General features: G+C 42.5%; 1 protein-coding gene across 20 annotated transcripts in view; it reads left to right on the top strand.

The window, feature by feature from the left end:
- PHLDB1 (pleckstrin homology like domain family B member 1) overlaps nucleotides 1-21,562 on the top strand; it is a 727,524-nt gene that overhangs the window by 251,329 nt on the left and 454,633 nt on the right. For all 20 annotated transcript variants that reach the window (XM_056544025.1, XM_056544036.1, XM_056544037.1 and 17 more), the window contains one exon: nucleotides 7,992-9,025. In XM_056544025.1, the coding sequence (XP_056400000.1) occupies nucleotides 7,992-9,025 (1,034 nt within the window). The remainder of the gene's footprint in view (nucleotides 1-7,991; nucleotides 9,026-21,562) is intronic.

The raw sequence follows: 21,562 nt of genomic DNA, 5'->3' as shown, positions 1-21,562 counted from the left end.
ATTAGGGAAGGACACGAGCATATAACAGGGGAGACCGCAATAAATAATGCATAATTGATGGCCAGAGGAAGGGCCAATACCATGATAATGGTAGCAGACAGACTATTTATACGCCAGAAAGAACAGTTTATGGACATACTCTGATTACAAGAGAGAGACATTAAAAAAAACACACCCAAAGGAGAGTGCCTGGCTGAGACCATAAAAAGAAAAACGTTGCACCCTATAGATCCACTGGTGCTCCTTCTGGAGCACAAGTCAATTGAAATTACCCTTACGTGGTGATGGTCGGACTACAGTGTTAGTCACCCTGATGGACTTCCTGAACGTGCCTGGTAATTGGAGTGTTCCGATTATTACGGACATCCCCTAGGTGTTCCCCTATTCTTCTTCTTAGTTCCCTTACAGTTTTCCTGATGTAATCTCGGAGGACAAGTGCATTGGCATCAGTAAATAAGACCTTTTGATTTACAGTTAGAGAAATCATGTGATGTAAAAACTTGGCCAGTGTTAGAACTAATGCACTTGTTGGTTTTAGTAATACATTTGCATGCAACACAGGAACCACAGGGGGACGTGCTATTGATGCGCCGTTGTAGCCAAGATCCTTCTACCCTAGTTCTGGCATAATGAGAGGGAACGAATCTGTCACGAACACTTCGTCCTTTACGATAGGTGACTAATAGACGTGCAGAAATAACTTTTTCTAGCAAGTGATCAGCCATTGGAACACTTCAATATTTTGATATATTGAATATTATAGATGTCCCTAGATCTCTCGTCGTAGGTGGCAACAAGGCTCATCAGGCTGTCAGGTATCCTGTCATGTTTTGGTGTCAGAAGATCTTTTTTGTTAGCCTTCATTGCAGACATAAAAGCTGGTTTAAGAACATCAAGGGGATAACCTTTACTTTAAAATATGGATCTCAGACATGCGGCTTCTTGTAAAAAAAAAAAAAAAAAATCCTGGTCAGATGAACAATTTTTGCGAGCCCGCAGATATTGACCCTTAGGAATGCCTTTTTTCAAGGAAACTGGATGATTGCTAGACCAATGTAATAACTAATTAGTCGCAGTTGGTTTGCGAAATAAAGTAGATGATAATCTTCCGTTACCATTTTTGGAAATTCTCACATTTAGGAATGTCAATTCAGAGTCCCTAATTTCGGAAATAAAAAGCAACCCTATGTTATTGGTATTGAGTGACTGCATAAATTCCGAGAATTCCTCTTTGAGCCGCCCCAGAGGACAAATACGTCCTCTTCTGGGGGGAAGAAGATTGTGTCCTCTCGCCAGCCCAAGAGCAGGTTGGCATAAGTGGGGGCACGTGGGCTCCCCATTACCGTGCCCCTGAGCCTGTGGAAGAATCGGCGGTCGAATAGAAAATAGTTATGAGTGAGGATAAATCTCATTAATGACAAAACAAAGCTATTATGGGAAGAAAAGTAATTCCCATGTGACTGGAGAGAATAATGCTTTAATTCCACATTCTGCTTTAATTCCACATTCATGGGGAATCTAGCTATTTAAGGATTCCACATCAATACTCGCCAACAGGACATTCTCATCTACCGGGACCCCTTACATTTTCTGTAGAAAATCCATTGTACCTCTACAATACGACAGTAAGGCAGTAACAAACCTTCTCAGGATCAGATCTACATACTGGCTAACATCTTGTGTGTGGCACCCTACGCTGAAATTGGTGTCAATCAAGACAGATACCTTTTGCTTCAGTTAATAATTAGTGAAGTTCAGACAAAAATGAGTTGGTAGGATCCTTTTCTAACACACGGTAGCTATCTGGACACATTAGAAGGGTGATGCACATTTTACAGTAAACCTCATGGTCCATAATCCCCAAATTCCCCCCTGTATCGAGGGTTTAAGAATTATATGATCATCTTTCTCCAGGTCACACAAGGCCTGTAATTCCTCAGGCCTAAGATTATTCCTGGACTGCCTCTTAGAGGCAGATAAAGATTCCAATTTCTGTGTGACTAATTCCATAAAGATGTCTACACTAGTGGTATCGGAAATTGGTTGCATATACGTACTTGGATGTCTGAGATCAGTGAATGGTCCCATACCTGGTTGTCTACTGCTTGCACTAATAAATCATGTAGTGTCAAAACACCTGCCAGATCCTCTTCAGCAATGCCCATCTCTTGGCACTGTCTGCAATTTATGTAGTTTAAAGAACCTGTGCCATTTTAATTTTCTACAGAATAAGTGAATATCCTTAATCCATCAGAAACAATCAAATTTAGTGACCGGTACAAACGATAATGCTTGTTGTTGAATCGAGATTTCAGAAGCAGTTAAAATATGTGAAGACAAATTGATGATCTGCATTTGGTCCTGATCTAGGGCTGTGGGACACCTCGAGTCCGCTCTTGTAGTTGGTATTGGGATGGAGGGAGGGGTGGTAAGGCTCCACTCCCTAAAAAAAAAACAGAGGAGGCAGTAGAGGATCCCGAGTATTGTTCCACAAGTGATCATCCTTCTATATTTTGGGGTGCTTGTGGAAGGGGCTGTGAAACTGAATGGCATACTACATTGTGCAATCTCCTTCCTCTTGATGTACGCCCACCTCTACCTCCCTCCACAATCCAGCCCCCCCCCAATACGGATCCTGTCTCTCAGGATTAAGGCAATCAGTATCCGACGTCTCGTAGTCGTATGATGATACGCCTGTTCTGGAATGTCCTGTATTGGAGGTTCTGGTAAAGTTGTAGGCACGTTTTTCCTTAAATTCCGCAAGATCTCTAAAAAATTGCTTGTTTTCTTTCTTTTAGATGATTTTGGAATTTTTGGCTTGATTGACACCAATGAGTTTAATTTTTTTGTACCCAAAAACCCTGACTATTTTAAACTTTTTATTGTCTTCCAAAAATTCACAAGGGGGTTTCCCCCCTGAAAGGAAGACCTATAGTTTCAAGGGTAGGGTGCCTCACACAAGGTGTTAGCCAGTATGTAGATCTGATCCTGAGAAGGTTTGTTACTACAGAAAATTGAAAGGGTCCCGGTAGATGAGAATGTCCTGTTGGCGGTTATTGATGTGGAATCCTTATATAGCTAGATTCCCCATGAATGTGGAATTAGAGCAGTGGATTATTCTCTCCAGTCATGTGGGAATTACTTTGCTTCCCACAATAACTTTGTTTTGTCATTAATGAGATTTATCCTCATTCATAACCATTTTCTATTCGACTGTCGGTTCTTCCACTAGCTCTGGGGCACGGCAATGGAAAGCCCATGTGCCCATCACTTGCGCCAACCTGCTCTTTGGCTGGTGGGAGGACACAATCCTCTTCCAACCAGAAGACGACATCTGGCCGTCCCGGATCCTTCTATGGATCCGGTACATAGACAAATTTTTTGTCCCCTTGGGCGGCTCAAAAGAGGAATTCTCTGAATTTATTCAACCACTCAATACCAATAACATAGGGTTGTTTTTTTTTAGTTCCGAAATTAGTGTCTTGGAATTGAGCTTCCCAGGTATGGGAATTTCCAAAAATGGTAACAGAAGTTTATCATCTACTTTATTTGGCAAGTCAACTGTGACTAATTTGTTATTACATTGGTCTAGGCATCATCCAGCTTCCTTGAAAAAAGGCATTCCTAAGGGTCAATATCTGCGGACTCGCAGAAATTATTCATCTGACCAGGATTTTTTACAAGAAGCCAGACGTCTGAGATCCATATTTCAAAGTAGAGGTTATCCCCTTGATGTTCTTAAACCAGCTTTTATGTCTGCAAGGTAAGCTAACAGACAAGATCTTGATGGCCTGATGCACCTTGTTGCCACCTACGAGGAGAGATCTGGGGACATCTATAATATTCAATATGTTGGAGTGTTCTGCAGGCCGATCCTTTGCTAGAAAGTTATTTTGGTTTGTCCATTAGTCACCTATCGTAAAGGACTTGGTCTTCGTGACAGATTGGTTCACTTTCATTACGCCAGACTGAGGGTAGAAGGATCTGGTTTCTGTGTTGCATGTTCATTTATTAATAAAACCAACAAGTACATTAGTTCTAACACTAGCCGAGTTTTTACATCACATGATTTCTCTAACTGTAAATCAAAAGGTCTCATTTACTTGTGGCAATGCACTTGTCCTCCGAGATTACATCGGGAAAACTGTAAGGGAACTAAGAAGAAGAATAGGGGAACACCTAGAAGATGTCCTCCATAATCGGAACATCCCAATTGCCAGGCACGTTCAGGAAGTCCATCAGGGTGACTGTAACACTTTGAAATTTTATGTTCTGGAAGTAGTCAGACCATCACCACGTATGGGCAATTTCAATTGACTGGTGCTCCAGAAGGAGCTCCAGTGGATCTATAGGGTGCAAAGTTTTTCTCTGTATGGTCTCAATGATGCACTCTCCTTTTTGGGTGTTTTTTGTAATGTGTCTCTCTTGTTAAATGATATTGTACATGACTGTATAATGTATCAGAGTATGTCCATAGACTGTTCTTTCGGGCATATAAATTGCCTGTTTGTTACCATTATCTCTGTAGAAGGGCTTCTTAGTATTGGCCCCTACTCTGGCCATCAATTATGCATTATTTTATTGCGGTCTCCCCTTTATGCTTGTTTCCTTCCCTAAGCAGTTATACTTACCTCAATCTTTCATGTACATTAGTCCATCTTTTCAGCCAATTAACATTATTGTGTCGCCCTCTTTCTTCTTCTTTTTTTTTTTTTTTTTTTATCCTCAATATGGTTTCCCATTTTAATGATCATGACTTCAGGTAAAATTGTTGAATGATTGTCTCTGGATAATCACGTTCACTGAGTCACTCCATTAAATGCGCTGCCTTTAAATCAAAAGATAGCAAATTTCGATTTACTCTATGCAGCCTTACAAACTGTGAACCTCATTTTAAACAGGTTGTCGTTTAATTACCCAACAAAGCCATCAAACACCTCCTCAGTTCTATCCCAATTCTTTCATTTCCTTTTTAGAAGTGGTTTTACCTCTGTGTTCCTTTTTAAGCATGATTTTTAACAAGGCACGCCTACTGCACACAGGAAGGTTAAGCAACCGAGTGTCCAGATCAAAAAAATTTGTTCGAGTTAAAAGGTGTGCCCTGAGTAAAGTGTCAGGAACCAGTCTAAGCAGCCTGTGAGTTCCCTCCCTGCGTGACAGATTGTAGCATAGTTTAGATGGTCAAAAAAAGACAACAGTCCATAGAGTTCCACCTAAAACCCTGATCCAGAGGAAGGCAAAAAAAAAACCTGAGGCTGATGCCAATTGCCCCAGGAAAAATTCCTTCCCGACCCCAATATGGCGATCAGAATTAATCCCTGGATCAACATTCTATCCACATAAATCTAGTATCCATAACCTGTAATGTTGTTAATCTCTAGAAAAACATCAAGGACCCCCTTGAACTTGTTTGAGTCGGACATGACAACATCATGGGGCAGAGAGTTCCATAGTCTCACTGCTCTTACAGTAAGGAATCTGTCTGCAATGATGGTAAAACCTTCTTTCCTATAGACTTAGAGGATGCCCGCTTGTCATGGTTACCGGCCTAGGTATAAAAAGATCACTAGAAAGATCTCTCTACTGTCCTATCATATATTTGTACATTGTAATCAAATTGCACCTAAGACGTCTTTTCTCTAAACTAAATAACCCCAAGCTTGATAACCTGTCTTGGTACTGTAATCCTCCCATACCATTAATTATCTCTGTTGCCCTCCTCTGCACTCATTCCAGTTCGGCCATGTCCCTTTTATATACAGGTACCCAGAATTGGACACAATACTCCATGTGTGGTCTGACTAGTGATTTATACAGCAGCAAAACTATGTTCCTGTCCCATGCCTCTATGCCTCTCTTGATACATCCCATGACTTTGTTAGCCTTGGCAGCCGCTGCCTGGCACTGACTTTTTAAAGTAGAGTTTACTGTCCACCAGTATCCCCAAGTCTTTTTCGGTAGAAGTTTGACCTAGTGTCTTATTATTTAGCAAATAATTGTACATTTTGTCTTTACGGCCCAAGTACATAACCTTGCATTTATCCACATTAAACTTAATTTGCTATGTTTGTGCCCAAGCCTCCAGCTTCCCCAGATCCCTCTTGTAATATTATGTTATCCTCCTCTCTGGTGATCATCCTACCCAGTTTGGTGTCCTCTGCAAATATAGAAATTCTACTTTGTAATCCTTCTACAAGGTCATTAATAAACATATTGAAAAGAAGTGGACCCAGTACTGACCCCTGTGATACCCCACTTGCAACTGTACTCATCCTCACCTTCCTGTCACTGAGGCAGTTGCTAACCCATTTACATATGTCCTCCCCCAGTTCCAGCGTCCTCATTTTATGTACTAACCTTTGTGTGGCACAGTATCAAACGCTTTAGAAAAGTCTAGATATATAACCTCCATAAATATAAATGACCTCCTCATAGAAGCTGATCAGATTAATCTGCCAGGACCAATCCCACACAAACCCATGTTGGTGCTAGAAGGTTATTTTTATTAAGATATTCCAGAATTGCATCTCTCAGAAAACCTTTAAAAATCTTACCCACTACAGATGTTAAACTTACAGGCCTATAGTTCCCAGGATCACTTTTTGACCCCTTTATTATTATTGGTACCACATTTGCTAAGCGCCAGTCCTGTGGAACAATCCCTGGCATTATAAAATCTATAAATAGAAGGAATTCTTGCAAAACCCTGGGATGATTTGTTTATTTTATTTATTTATTTTTATGTCACTAAGGCGGTACCTCACTTTTTTTCTTGGTTGAAACAGGTGAGATTTGCCGGAGAATTTACTTTGTTCCCTCCCCAGTTATCTGGCATTGGATTTTCCTTTGTAAATACAGTAGACAAGAAGTCATTTAGTAGATTGGCCTTTTCCTCCTCCTCCTCCTCCACCATTACCCCCATATTATTTCTTAAGGGGCCAACATATTCAGCTTTAAATGTCTTATTATTTATGTAGGTGAAGAATATTTTGGGGTTCTTTTTACTTTCTATGGCAGTTCTGCCATTTTTCAGCTGCAGTTTTTGTTTTATTTCTGTTTTGCAGATTTTATTTCTCTCCTTATAATTCTTTAATGTTTTCCCACTAACTTCCTGTTTTAGTAGTCTAAATGCTTTCCTCTTAACGTTTATCGTTTAACTGTTTTGGTTAGCCAAATTGGTTTTCTCCTATTACTAGCCCTTTTAGTCCCGTAGGGTATATGTCATTCACAATATCCATTTAGGATGTTTTTAAAAGTGTCCCATTTAGCTTTTGTACTTTTACAAGGTCCCAATCTATGTCACTGAGGTCCTCTTAGGCTGCTTTCGCACTATAAAAATTACCTCCGTTATAAACGCCCGTTTAGGCTGAGCGGCAGTGTGACATTTTCGGCCCCGGCAGCAGGTGCCTGTATAGTGAAGAATTTTGTGTCTTGAAGTGTTCTCACACTGCCGCTCAGCCTATCGCCGGCCGAGTCGGGACTTCGCTTCAGCCGGTGATTGGCTGAGTGCAGTATGACTCGCCGACCACTGGCAACCAGGAAGAGGATCGCGGCGGATACCGGAGTGAGTTACCGGAGGCACCGGGGGAGCGAAGGAAGGTATGTATCTATTTATTTATTATTTTACTGCTGGCAGTATGGACGATAATTTTTGTATTCTGGAGTACTCATTTAATGTGTCCTAAGTCAATGACAAAATAAGCAGTAGTAAATAAGCAGCAGAACATCTGAAAGTACTGTGTGAATGAACCCCGAAGTCATATTATCATTTTATTGTCTTGCTCTGGTTGGCAATGTTTGTTAAAGTAAAACCGCTTTGCTTGTCACTTTGGATTTTAGCTTAGAAAAGCCAGAATTGCTTTGATACATTTCCCCAATGTGCTTGTTGAATATTTGACCACATTTTTTTCTTTGTTTGTATCGTCTTTACGATAATGTAGATTTCTAATTTAAAATCTTTAATTATTTGCCTTTTACATTTTTCATTCTAGAAAATGGTGGATACAAGTCTAATGTCCCATCACATACTTCATTGGTGAGCTCTATTGAGAAAAATCTTCAGGACATCATGGACTCTTTGGTTCTGGAGCGGCCCACTTCACCAGTCAGGAAATTATCCCAGTCATCTACTCACAGTCTTTCCTGTTTATCCAATGGAGGGAGCAGACACATGCTCTCACCACCTACCAGCCCCCTTTCCTCACTCTCTGGATATGAAAATGCATTTACTTCTCCTTTGTCTTCTCCAGGAAGTGGTAGACTCGCCAGCCCTTTGTCTGGCCAGGATGGTGTAACTTCATCAATACCCCCAGTCGTGCCCCACAGAACATCTAGCTTTAGTCATTCTTTGCCACGTCCAACACCAATTTATGGAGGAAGCAGTTTGGATCTACGTTTATCACGGGACACTAGGGGCAGTTCACTTTTCAGTCCTCCAAGTCCAGTAGCATCTACTCGAATTGGAGGTTTAAGTGTTCCAAGCAGTCCTCTACTCGGAAGCAAGTTTCAGCATTCAATAATTGATCGACCTTCAAGCCCCTACAGACAGCTGGTGGGGGTAGCAAGAAGTTTGCCTCCAGAGAGTCCTAGGCTGACTCGAAAAAACCCAGAGAGTATACGAAATCTTCCTCCTCTTAGTCCTTCATTATCACGAAGAACAATATCAGCTTCATCAAATACTGTCTCAGAGAGTCCATTAAGAGTTCCTGAAAGTCCCCGAGCTCAAGGCCGCCGCAGAGTGGGTAGTGCAAGTTCTCCTGGTTCTGAGAATAATTTCTCTAGGCCCATACGGGATCGCAGCCCTTCACCCTCCTCCTTTCAGGAAATCTCTCACCGATTGACCCCAGCCTATAGCCATGGATCCCTGGTAACTCCAAATCAGAGCCCTAAGTCTCAGAGAAAAGTGCATACTCTCAGAGAACGTAAAAACAGTATCAGTGACATTAGCGACAATCAGGAAGATTTACTGGATTACCACCGGAGACAACGGGAAGAACGATTGAGAGAACAAGAAATGGAGAGACTGGTAAGTCTTTAAGGGGTACTCCGACGTCGGTTAAAAAAAAAAAAAAAAAAAAAATTCCTTACACATCTGCCTGAGTTCTGAAAGCACCATAAATCCATTTGTTTTGTGGGTCTTAGTCCTGTACTTTCTGGTTAACCGGTCTGTGGCATTGTTAGGCCCTGTTCATACATGTCATTTTATTATCAATACTGTTGTAATATCGCAGTACCATCGCAGTACCACCACATATTTAGACTATGCAAATCGTTTTGATACACATAGTTTTTACCACTATTTTGGTAATTTTCCATAGAAATGGGACAAAACCATGCGAGGTACTGCTAATAAAATGTCAGATGTGAACACAGCCTTAAGTACAAGGCAACATGCTGTAAAGACACCTCATTCTCCCTAAATAAATAAATATATGTATACGTATATATGACAGGGAGATAGTGATGTAGGTGGTAGTGGCTGGTCGGAGGTGGTGACATCACTTACAGAGCTGGTCTAGAGCTTGGAGACAAGATCCAGCCAAACCTAGGAAAGCAGAAGAAATAAAATAAAAAAAATACACAAAATCATGCTGAAGCCAGTACAATTTATAATAACGCTTTATTAGTAAGTTTATATATATCCTTGGGTGATAGCCTTATTTAAATACAACAGGAATGTCGCTTTAATACACACTCAACAATGCAAATTGATGCAAGATGTGAGTTAAAGCATAACTTTTGATTCAAAAGATTAAAAGGAACAAAACTGTTTGGTCTTGTTAAATTAACCCCTCAGAAATGAGCATGGAGAATATTGAGCCCCACATAATTCTGGAAAAAGTGCACTAAACTGAACAAATTAGCACTGTGCTTGGCGACCAGCACAGTACTAGATGGCATGTGGAGGTAGAAGGGGTTACCGGTGCACTGGGTCTGTGAGCAAAAATGAAAGAAGCAGCAGCAGACTTACAGTAACAAAAGGGTGACACTAAGCACTGAGGCACAAGAGTGGTTGCTGTTGTGGGTGCTATATTACAGCACAGTGGACAGCTGCCCTGAGCTTTATGGGTGGTCAGATATGAGAAGAAAGCCTTGATTTACCTTTTATTACATAGTTAGTATGGTTGAAAAAAGACATACGTCCATCAAGTCCAACCAGGGAATTGAAGTGAAGGGTGTAAGGGGAAGGGATGTAGTTTTAGAATTCTGCATAAGCATTAATGTTATTTTGTTCCAGGAATGTATCTAACCCTGTTTTAAAGCTGTTAATTGTTCTTGCTGTGACCAGTTCCTGAGGTAGACCGTTCCATAAATTCACAGTCCTCACAGTAAAGAAGGCGTGTTGCCCCTTTAGACTAAACCTTTTCTTCTCCAGACGGAGGGAGATCCCCCTCGTCCTTTAGGGGGGTTTAACCTGGAACAGTTTATCTCCATATTTTTTGTATGGGCCATTTATATACTTATATACGTTTATCATATCCCCCCTTAAACGCCTCTTCTCAAGACTAAACAATTGTAACTCCTTTACGTTTCAAAGGTTTTTATTGGAGTATGTACATAACAATGAGCATTGTATGACATAATGCAACACATTAAATACAAAATACAAAGCTTAATACAGATTAAAGAAAAGCCAGTGACCAAAAAGCCAAGAAGGCTGCATTCCGCCACTACCTCCCGCTTCGATGTCAGCATGCACTCGGTTTGACACGTCTGCCCAACCACGGAGGGAGTGGCTGCTCCTCGAAACACATGGTCAAGTAAGCCAGTAAAAGAAACATAACAGAACTAGTAACATTAAAGGTGGTGTTCAAATATAACAGATAAGTAATGGAAAATCTTGTTTGTAAACTCGTTACACTATAGATGTGACTTTCTTCTGGATTCTGTGGCTACAGTTTAATACCCTTCTGGCCTTTCCAAACTCTAAACACTATATAGCGGTGAAGCATTGAGTGTCACCAATTAACCCCCTACTCTGTTGAAATCCCCCGGACAGTCAGCACCCCTCTATCTGCCAGCTAGTTTCTCCCCATACCCCGATAAGGGGAGGGGGGGGGAGCAGAGATGAAGAGACCAACAATCCTACTTGTAGAGCCGTGATGGTTTACGCTGGCCCACCCCTAGATGTAAAGACAATCCACGCTTCCCATGTCACCCTATGGGCAGGAAAATTACCCTGGCCTGTCGCCCAGACCTCCTCCAAGGTGCAGACATGCGTAATCATAGTCACAAGATCTTCCACCCTGGGGGGGGGCTTTGTTTCTCCAGTTACGAGTGATTATGATCTTTGCCAAAACCAGAATTTTACAGAAAAGGACTCTCACAAAGGGAGGGAAGTCTTGCATGTCAATTAGTAATAAAGCTGTCTGAGGGGTAAGTTGGACAGGTTCCCCTAGTATGTCACTCAACAAACTCCCTACCTCTTTCCAGTATTGGGCAAGTTTCGGGCACGCCCATAACACATGCAATAGAGTGCCTCTCTGAGAACAATCCCTCCAACACCTATCTGAGCTCAAGGGGTACATAACATGGAGTCTAGCAGGGGTGTAGTACCACCTAAGGCTGGGTCCACACTACGTTTTGTCCCACACGGGAGCGCATACGGCAGGGGGGAGCTAAAAGCTCGCGCTCCCGTATGTGACCGTATGCGCTCCCGTATGTCATTCATTTCAATGAGCCGACCGGAGTGAAACGTTGACCACAGTTTTAGGTCCGGTTGTAAAAGCGCATACGGCGCAAAAATGAGCCGACCGGACCGAACGTTTCACTCCGGTCGGCTCATTGAAATGAATGACATACGGGAGCGCATACGGTCAAATACGGGAGCGCGAGCTTTTAGCTCCCCCCTGCCGTATGCGCTCCCGTATGGGACAAAACGTAGTGTGAACCCAGCCTAAGATGTGTTTTGACTACTGCTTCTAGATGGGAGACAGCTTTTAAGGACTTTTGGACCAGTTTAAATGCCCCATTCCACTCCTCAACAGGCAGTCCAGGTTCAACTCCAAATCCCACGCCCTCATATACGGTGTCTTCTCCAGTGGGCCACTAGAGGACAAGTCCTCGTATAAGGGTTTGAGCCCTTTAAGTTGTTTAGAGAAATATTCCATCAAACTAAGGCTCATTGGCGGAACAATGCGGCATGCTTCAACTAAAAAGCTTTTAATACGTAGATATGGGAATATTAGTTGAGTAGGGAGGCCAAATTTAGCTTGTAGATCTGAATATTGCAACAACTGGTCATTCTCATATAGGTCTGACACTCGAAGAATACCCCTGTCTACCCATTTCCTCACATCAAGATCTTCCACCACCAAGGAAAGTATAGAGAATGGGGCCATTTTATTCCCAGTAAATGACGTGTCGGTCCTAATCTGTTGTGCGTAGGCGTAACATTGTTGAGCTGCAGTTGTAAACAAAGATGTCCTAGGCGAGGTGGGAACTCGCCAGGCGTGTAGAAATATTATACTTCGGGGGTCGTGTATAGACGCCAAGAAGCACTCAATTTGTACCCAGTGAACATCAGTTCTCCTTTCCCAACATGGTCTCAATAGGGAAATTATCGTAGCTGTATGGTATCTGCGTATGTCAGGGATCCCCAAACCTCCCATCTTCCTGTGTTTAGTAGCCACGCAATACGGAGTTCGTGGCTTCTTATTGGCCCATATGAAAGACTATATTAGAGTACGCACCGTGGTGAAAAAGGATAGAGGAGGCTTGATGGGTAGAGTGCGGAATAGATATAGCAACTTAGGGAGAACTGACATTTTAAATGTAGCTATTCTGCCTAGCCATGAGATTTCTACTTTGCCAATGGATTGTAAGTCACTCTCCAGGACTTTGAAATACGGAACATAGTTAGTTAAGTATAGGGAGCGTGCATGGGAGGTTAGGGAGATTCCTAAATATTTGATATGATGTTGTTGCCAGTCCAGAGGATAACAGAGCTTTAAATCATTTAATAACTGAGGGGGTAAATTTAGAGGTAGGACTTGGGATTTTAGTTCATTCAGCTTATAATAAGAGGTAAGACCAAATTTATGTAATAGTGACAGCGCAGCCGGAAGGGACACCGCAGGGTTGGACAGGGACAAGATGATATCGTCCGCATATAATGAGACTACATGGTCTACATGTCCCACCTTGATGCCAGTTATGGTATCTGCCTCCCTCATCGCCTGTGCCAATGAACCGTTGGCACAGACGCCTGTCCGGTCCCGTTGGATAGGCGAAAAGGGTCAGATAGGGTCCCATTAGTGAAGACTTGGGCAGAAGGGTGTGAATAAAGTGCTCTAATGGCCTTAACTATATCGCCCTGAAACCCTAGTTTACCCAGGACTGCGAACACATATTCCCAGTGAAGGCGATCGAACGCCTTTTCGGCGTCTAATGCTACCATGACAGCCGGCAAGGTATAGTGATTAGCATATTGTATTAGATTAAGTACCCTCCGGGAGTTATCAGACGACTGGCATCCTACAACAAACCCTGTTTGGTCTTGGTTGATTAGACTAGGCAATATAACAGACAAACGTTTTGCTATTAATTTGGCATATATCTTGGCATCACAGTTTAGCAAAGATATGGGCCTAAAGTTTTGGGGGATGTCCGGTTCCTTCCCAGCTTTAGGAAGAGTTACAATAAGAGCCCTCTGGTTTTCTTCTGGAAAGGACCCGGACATTATCGCTAATCTAAAAAAAAGATAACATAGGAGCACGCAGAATAGGGGCAAATTTCTTAAAGTATTCGTTGGTAAGCCCATCTGGTCCTGGTGATTTACCAGATGGGAGGGAACGTATCACATTATCAAGTTCCATCAACATGATGGGCTCATTTAGACTATTAAGTTGGGTGGATGTAAGCTTTGGCAAGTTAACAGATGTTAAAAACGCATTAATGGTATCGTCAGAAGGCTGAGGTGTGGATCCATCAGAAGCCAAGTTGTATAAAGACGCATAGAATTTTTGAAACCTATTTGCTATTGCTATAGGGTCTACCAGTTTCCCTTTTTTATCACTATCCCATAGGAATGGAATAGTGGATTTAAGCTGTTTAGCTTTAATGCGTGACGCTAATAGTTTCCCAGCCCTGTCGGAGCAAGCATAAAAGGTCGCTTTCATTTTCCTGGCTTTCCTTTCATAGTCTACAAATAATCGCTCTCTAAGAGTGCGCCTCAGATCCTTAAGGCTACTTGCCAGCAATTCAGACGGGGAAGTTTTATTAAGGACCTCACATCTATGTATGTCATCCAACAAATTAGTAATCTCTACCCTTCGGGTCTTCTTAAGTTGGGCACCTAGCTTGATGAAAGTCCCTCGTATAAATGCCTTGTGGGCATTCCACACAGAGAACATGTTAGTCTACGAGTTATCATGAACCCGGAAGTACTCCTCCAGGTCACTGCCTACTACTTTAGAGAAAACCGGATGGTTTATTATATATTGATTAGCCCTCCACAAATATGTTAGCGGGAGCCTGTCACTCTCTTTTAGGGTCAGAGCAATAGCAGCATGATCAGACCACTTAATTAAGTCTATGGACGATGACATAGCGTCAAGCAACACACTCCTGTCCACCAGAAAGATGTCGAGTCTAGCATAGCTATTATGGGCCACTGAGTGAAAAGTAAAATCTTTTTCAGAGGGATGGTGCGCCCTCCACACATCATGCAGGTCTGAGGACAATAATACGTCTTTTATATTAGAGGGCCTAAGATGTGACCCCCCAGTGCAGTCCCATTCCCTGTCCACCACTGCATTAATGTCTCCGCAGAGAATAACTCTTCCTTGGCGAAGTCTGTCAATTCTAGATAGTACTTTGCGTAGAAACCTCTCCTGACCCCTGTTAGGGGCATACACTGAGGCCATTGTGTAGAGAACATTATTGAAATAACCTATTACTATAACATATCTCCCTTGCGAATCTGTTACTACCTCTTTAAGCTGAAATGCAATAGTATGCTTAATAGCAATCATCACCCCTCTAGTTTTACTGTTAGCATGTGCCTGAAATATGTGAGGGTAAAACCTATTACACAGTCAATGTGCATCTTTCTTAATTAAATGCGTCTCCTGCGCACACAATACATCACTCTTTAACTGCTTGGCTTCATTCCACAAATAATTTCTCTTTTGTGGGCTATTAAGCCCATTAACATTAATGGATGAAAAACAGATTACCATAGTAAATACCCAGTAACGCTAGATACGAAGAGCATAAGGAATACCATACAGAAAGACACATCTCAGGATCCATGCTGGAGTAAAGCAGTCCACCTAGAACAGAACAAAAAATAACAGAAAACAACGGCAGGTATGTGCCATCAAAAAAAGGAAAAACCAGGAAAACCTGTTGAGAAAAACAGATAAGACCGTCTTGGACAGGGAGCATAGTTCACTTGAGCCAGAACAGCCCTACGACCAAAGGCCAGCACTGCGACTAAACAAAAAGGCCCTCAAGTTGCAGCCCCAACTCTTTTCCATTCCTCAGCGATTCTTGAAGGAGGTTTCTTGGTGGTGAGCGGATCTCTCGGCTGCGGTAAATTCCACTGCTGGAGAAGGTTGGCACCCTCCTCCACGTTGCGCACCACGTGCATGCTATTATCTCTCTGTATCAGGAGGCGAACCGGGAACCCCCAGCGATACAAAATTTTATGATCCCGGAGCACTGCAGTAATGGGCGCTAAGGTGCGCCGTTGCTGCAGACAAATCAGTGAACAATAAAATCTTGCTAAAGTCCCCAGATAACTCCAAAGGCTTCCTTGCAGCCGCCATAAGCTCATCCTTAATATGGAAATAGTGGATCCGGGCCAATACGTCTCTTGGTACATCATCCGCGAGGTGTTTGGGTCTCGGGACCCTATGAGCTCTGTCAATCACCATATCAATCTCAGTGCTATGTGGAAGGACCATTTTGATAAAGTCCTGCAAGAACTTCTTCAATGCTGATGGTGGTATACTTTCAGGTACACCCCGGAATTTAATATTGTTCCGGCGGGACCTGTCTTCCAGGTCCGCCATCTTTGCTCTCATTAGCTGTATCTCGTCTTCCACCTCATAGTGTGCATCCAGCAGCTCATTATGTGAGGACACCAACTCTCCCATTTTGTTCTCAATATGATTAACCCTGGATTGTACCTCCACTATGTCCCTTTTTACTGGAGACAGCATGGTTGCAACGTCCACATGAATAGACTGGTGGAGAGCCATAAGCATGTTCTTTAAAGTCACTTCAGTCACTGGGGCATTAGAGGAGGGATGACTCGCCAGACAGTCAGCAATGAAAGTATCAGAGCCACTCACCTCCACCCCTTGCTGTTTGTCCTCTGAATGTAGTCGCTGTCTCTGCTTAGCAGGGCTGCCCGAGAGTGGTGAAGCAGGCGCAGAGGCCGGCAGCCCCGTACCGTTCAGTCCACGGCCGCGTCCTCCGGAGCTGAGAAGTGAGCTCCCACCTTCCCGAACATCAGGTAATGGGCTCAGGGGTGCAGACGCGCTCCTCCGGTTGTCATCTCGGGAGAAGGGTAGCGCCTCTTTATGTCTCCGGGAGCCCGTTGACTCCACACTAGCAGGAGAGCGCGGGGCAGCGCCATCTTGGAAATCCCCCGGGTCAGCCGCGAGGTAGAAATCTGTGAGTTTGCGGAGTCTGGGGTTCGCTTTTCCTCTCCTTCTAGTTCTAGATGCCATCATGCAATGGAATAGGTGGGTTTGGCGCAAATATCTTTCTTAAAACGGGCAGTAAGTCGCTTTAGTTGCTTGCAGTGCTCGGAGCTCTCTGATCAAGCAGCCATCTCCGGCAAGCGCCAAGCCACGCCCCCAATTGTAACTCCTTTAATCGCTCCTCATAGCTAAGATGTTCCATGCCCCATATTAGTTTAGTCGCGCGTCTCTGCACCCTTTCCAACTCCGCAGTGTCCCTTTTATGAACTTGTGACCAAAACTGAACAGCGTATTCCAGGTGAGGCCGTACCAATGATTTATAAAGGGGGAGTATTATGTCCCTGTCCCTTGAGTCCATGCCTCTTTTGATACATGACTATATCCTGCCGGCTTTGGAAGCAGCAGCCTGACATTGCATGCTATTCTGTAGTCTGTGATCTACAAGTACACCCAGATCCTTCTCTACCAGTGACTTTGTTGTTTGTTGTTAGTACCCAGATGCATAACTTTATATTTATCCACATTGAACCTCATTTGCCAAGTGGATGCCCAGACACTTAGTCTATCCAAGTCATCTTGTAACTTATGCACATCCTCTATAGACTGTACTGTGCTACAAAGCTTGGTGTCATCTGCAAAGATAGAAACATGGCTGTTAATGCCATCCTCTATATCATTGATAAATAAATTAAAGAACAGCGGGCCCAGTACTGAACCTTGGGTACACCACTAATAACCGGGGACCAATCAGAGTACGAATCATTGACCACCACTCTCTGGGTACGATCCATGAGCCAGTGTTCAATCCAGTTACAAACTAAAGTTTCCAAACCCAAAGACCTTAACTTACCTGTCAGACGTCTATGAGGGACAGTATCAAACGCTTTGGCAAAATCCAGAAACACTATATCCACAGCCATTCCTCTGTCAAGGCTTCTACTCACCTCTTCATAAAAGCAAATTAGATTGGTTTGACAACTTCTATCCTTAGTAAACCCATGCTGGCTATCACTTATAATACAATTATCCCCTATGTATTCCTGTATGTAATCCCTTATAAGTCCTTCAAACAATTTACCCACAATGCACGTTAGATTTACCGGTACATAATTGCCTGGCGAAGACCTAGAGCCCTTCTTGAAGATTGGTACCACATTAGCCTTGCGCCAGTCCCTTGGCACAATACCAGACACCAGAGAATCTCTAAATATCATGAACAAGGGTACAGATATTACTGAACTTACCTCTCTAAGAACTCTTGGGTGTAGTCCATCCGGCCCTGGAGATTTGCTTACATTTACTTTACTTAACTTACCTTGTACCATCTCTACATTAAGCCAGTTCAGTACATTACATGATGTGTTACCAGCACTGACCTGGCCAATGTCAGCTCCTTTTTCCATAGTGTATACAGAACTAAAGAACCCATTCAGTAGCTCCGCCTTCTCTTGATCGCCCGTGACAACCTCCCCATTATCATTATTAAGGGGTCCTACATGCTCTGTCCTTGTTTTTTTTGTATTTATATATCTAAAAAAATATTTTAGGATTAGTTTTGCTTTCTTTGGCCACCTGTCTCTCATTTTGAATTTTTGCTGTTTTTATTACATTTTTACAGATTTTATTAAGCTCCTTGTACTGTTTAAATGTTATAGCTGACCCATCAGATTTGAATTTTTTGAAGGCTATTTTTTGTTGTTTATTGCTCTTTTAACATCATTTGTCAGCCATGTAAGATTTAGTTTTAATCGTTTATATTTGTTCCCCTTTGGTATATATTTAGCTGTATAGTTATTTAGAGTTGATTTAAAGATGTCCCATTTACCTTCTGTATCAGTATTTGAGAACACCTCCCCCCAGTCTATGTCCTGTAGTGCAGATCTCAGCCCAGGGAAATTTGCCTTTTTAAAGTTATATGTTTTTGCCTTCCCCGTCTGTCTTTGTTTTCTACATTTTAAGTCAAAAGTAACTATATTGTGGTCGCTATTACCAAGGTTTTCCCGCACAGTTACATTACCAACCAGCTCTGCGTTGTTGGAAATGATCAGATCCAACAAGGCATCACTTCTTGTTGGGTCCTCCACAAACTGGCCCATAAAATTATCCTGCAATAAATTTAGGAATTTTCTCCCCTTTGTAGTTTTAGCCAACCCCTGGCCCCAATCTATATCTGGATAGTTAAAATCTCCCATTATTACCACTGTACCAGCCCGGGCGGCCCTCTCTATTTGTTTATACAGCCGACCTTCTATCTCTTCAGTGATATTAGGGGGTCTGTAGATTACACCAAATACTATTTTTTTTCAATATTTCCCTCCTTTTGTAATTCTACCCACAATGATTCCACATCCTCAGAATCATCACACACTATGGCATCGTTCACACTGACTTTCATACCACTTCTTACATACAGACAGACTCCACCACCTTTTCTGTTCATTCTATCCTTGCGAAACAATGTAAACCCCTGCAGATTAACAGCCCAGTCATGCGAGGAGTCCAGCCATGTCTCAGTGACCCCAACTATATCAATATGTTCCTCCAGTATCAAGGCCTCAAGCTCCATTTTATTTGCTAGACTTCTGGCATTTGTGAACATACACTTTACATTTCCATTAAGTTTTACACATATAGTCTCACTAATGGGATTTTCAGAGTTATTGGGGTTAATGTTATTTTTTGAGTTATAAGGGCTAATTGTACTATTTAAGTTATTGGGGCTAATGGGATTTTTTGAGTTAATGGGGCTTATTGTAGTTATTGAGTTATTGGGGCTAATGGAATTTTTTGAATTATTGGGATTACAATTTTTCAGGCTACATTTATTTTTACGGCTGGTTTGTAACCCATGGATCTCCTTATCCACTGCTCTTAACCTCCCCCCACAGGACTCCTCTCCACCCACCATTATGTCCTGACCCCTCTCTAACCTATCCATCCCACTGTCTGCTTTCTTTGCTTTATTATCCTTCCCCCACTCACCTAGTTTAAATACTCTGCCACCCCTTCCAGGATTCTCTCCCCCAGCACAGCGGACCCCCTTCCATTCATTATTAACAATGGGAATTGTATTTAGCAGATAGACAGGCTCATCTTAGGGTATGTTCCCACAATGGAATTTCCATGCGGAATTCCGCACAGAAATTCCGCAGCAGCAGAGCTGCGCTGTGCACACAGCGGAATTTCCGCAGCAGAAAATCTGGCAAAGGAATTGACATGTCTTTTCTTTCTGCGGAGTCCACACAGAAATGCGTTGCGTCCATGGAACGGCGCATTTCTGAGTGGTCCTAGCGCTAGCATGTTCTGCCAGCGCTCCGCTGTCGGGGCAATGCCTGTGTGAACATATCCTTACAGTTACACAGCCCATGCTTTCAGTCTCTCTTTCCTGTACATTGCACATGGTAAAGTCCCCCCCTCTACTTCCACTCTTTATTACCAGACTAGCTATATGCAGCTGTGTTTTCAGTCTCAGAATCCATGTATCCCTTAATGACTGGGCCAATTTCATTTTTGCATTTTTCCTCTTCGTATAGTCAGAAGTCTTTTATTTTTTCATGTACAGGCCTTTGTAATGACATCACGTATAGTTCAGCAAAATGTTCTAAAAAAAATGTTTTCATTTTGTAACTTTGTGAAAGTTTGCCTCCCTCAGGGGAGCGTAAAGACCTTTAAGACATTGCAATAGTAAGACACAAACAAGAAACTACAAGTTTTGCAGGAATTTGTGACACAGTCTTATGACATCTAAAATGGAGGAATCAATGATATGATGACATGCTTTAGACAAATATAATTAGCTTGACATTTACCAATATAATTTTTCTTATCAACTCATACTTACATTTTTTTTTTTATGCTTACACTGTTCGCCATGCTGGATTATAAACATTATATTACAACCCCATAATGATGCAGCTTTTTTTTACGTTTTTATTCTTTCCTCCTTGCCTTTTAAAATCCAGAATTCTTCCAATTTTCCATTTATAGGGCTTGTTGTTTGCAGGGCTAATTGTACTTTGTAATGACATCACTCACTTAACCACAAAATGTTTGAAGGCAAAAAAAAATAAAAAAAATTATGGGGTGAAAGAAAACTGTTTTGCACTTTTAGGGGGTTTAGTTTCTACACTGTGCACTTTTCTATGCTGTGCCATTGACTGCACGGTTTAATTAACATATTATTTTAATATGAATTCAAGTAGAGAAGACAGACATGGTCGCACATCCACAAATTGTATTTTGATCCAATTGCTTCTCAGCATAAATTCAAAAACAAACAGGTGTTAGTATACATTTTGATCAAAAGGTACTAGCCCACTCGCCCCACCCCCTCAGCCCAACCCTATATAAGTAGCAGGTATCCATGCAGGGCCCTTTCATTTCTGGCAGCCTCCCAGTCTGACTGGGAGTGCATGGTGGGTGAGCTTTTACACCTTGTTCCCACTGGTGTGGTGCTGTATGGCGTCCGTTGATGCCGCGGCACCGTGTCTGTGGGGGGTTGTGGCCAAGGGACTGGTTTGAGTGGCATTGGGGCCGCTCTGCCAGTGGGTTGTTCCCCCTGTGGCACTGGTGGTGGTGCGGTGGTGGTCGCCGCTCAATGCTACGCCATTGTATGCTAGGGACGTTAAGGACCCACTCTAAATAGGTAGCGTTAACGTGGCGGGTGTGCTTTTGATCAAAATGTATACTAACGACCTGTTCGTTTTTGAATTTATGCTGAGAAGCAATTAGATCAAAATACAATTTGTGGATGTGCGGCCATGTCTGTCTTCTCTACTTGAATTCATATTATTTTAATAGTTTGGATAGAATTGCCAGCTTTAGGTCCCACGATCGGCCATCGGTATTGCAGGCTATCAGCTGCGGCCTCTGGCTGTTGATTCCAAACTGGGGCTTCGTGTTACAGA

This window comes from Hyla sarda, chromosome 10, assembly GCF_029499605.1.
Source record: "Hyla sarda isolate aHylSar1 chromosome 10, aHylSar1.hap1, whole genome shotgun sequence".
Classification (NCBI taxonomy): Eukaryota; Metazoa; Chordata; class Amphibia; order Anura; family Hylidae; genus Hyla; species Hyla sarda.
This window is presented reverse-complemented; position numbering and strand designations above follow the sequence as displayed.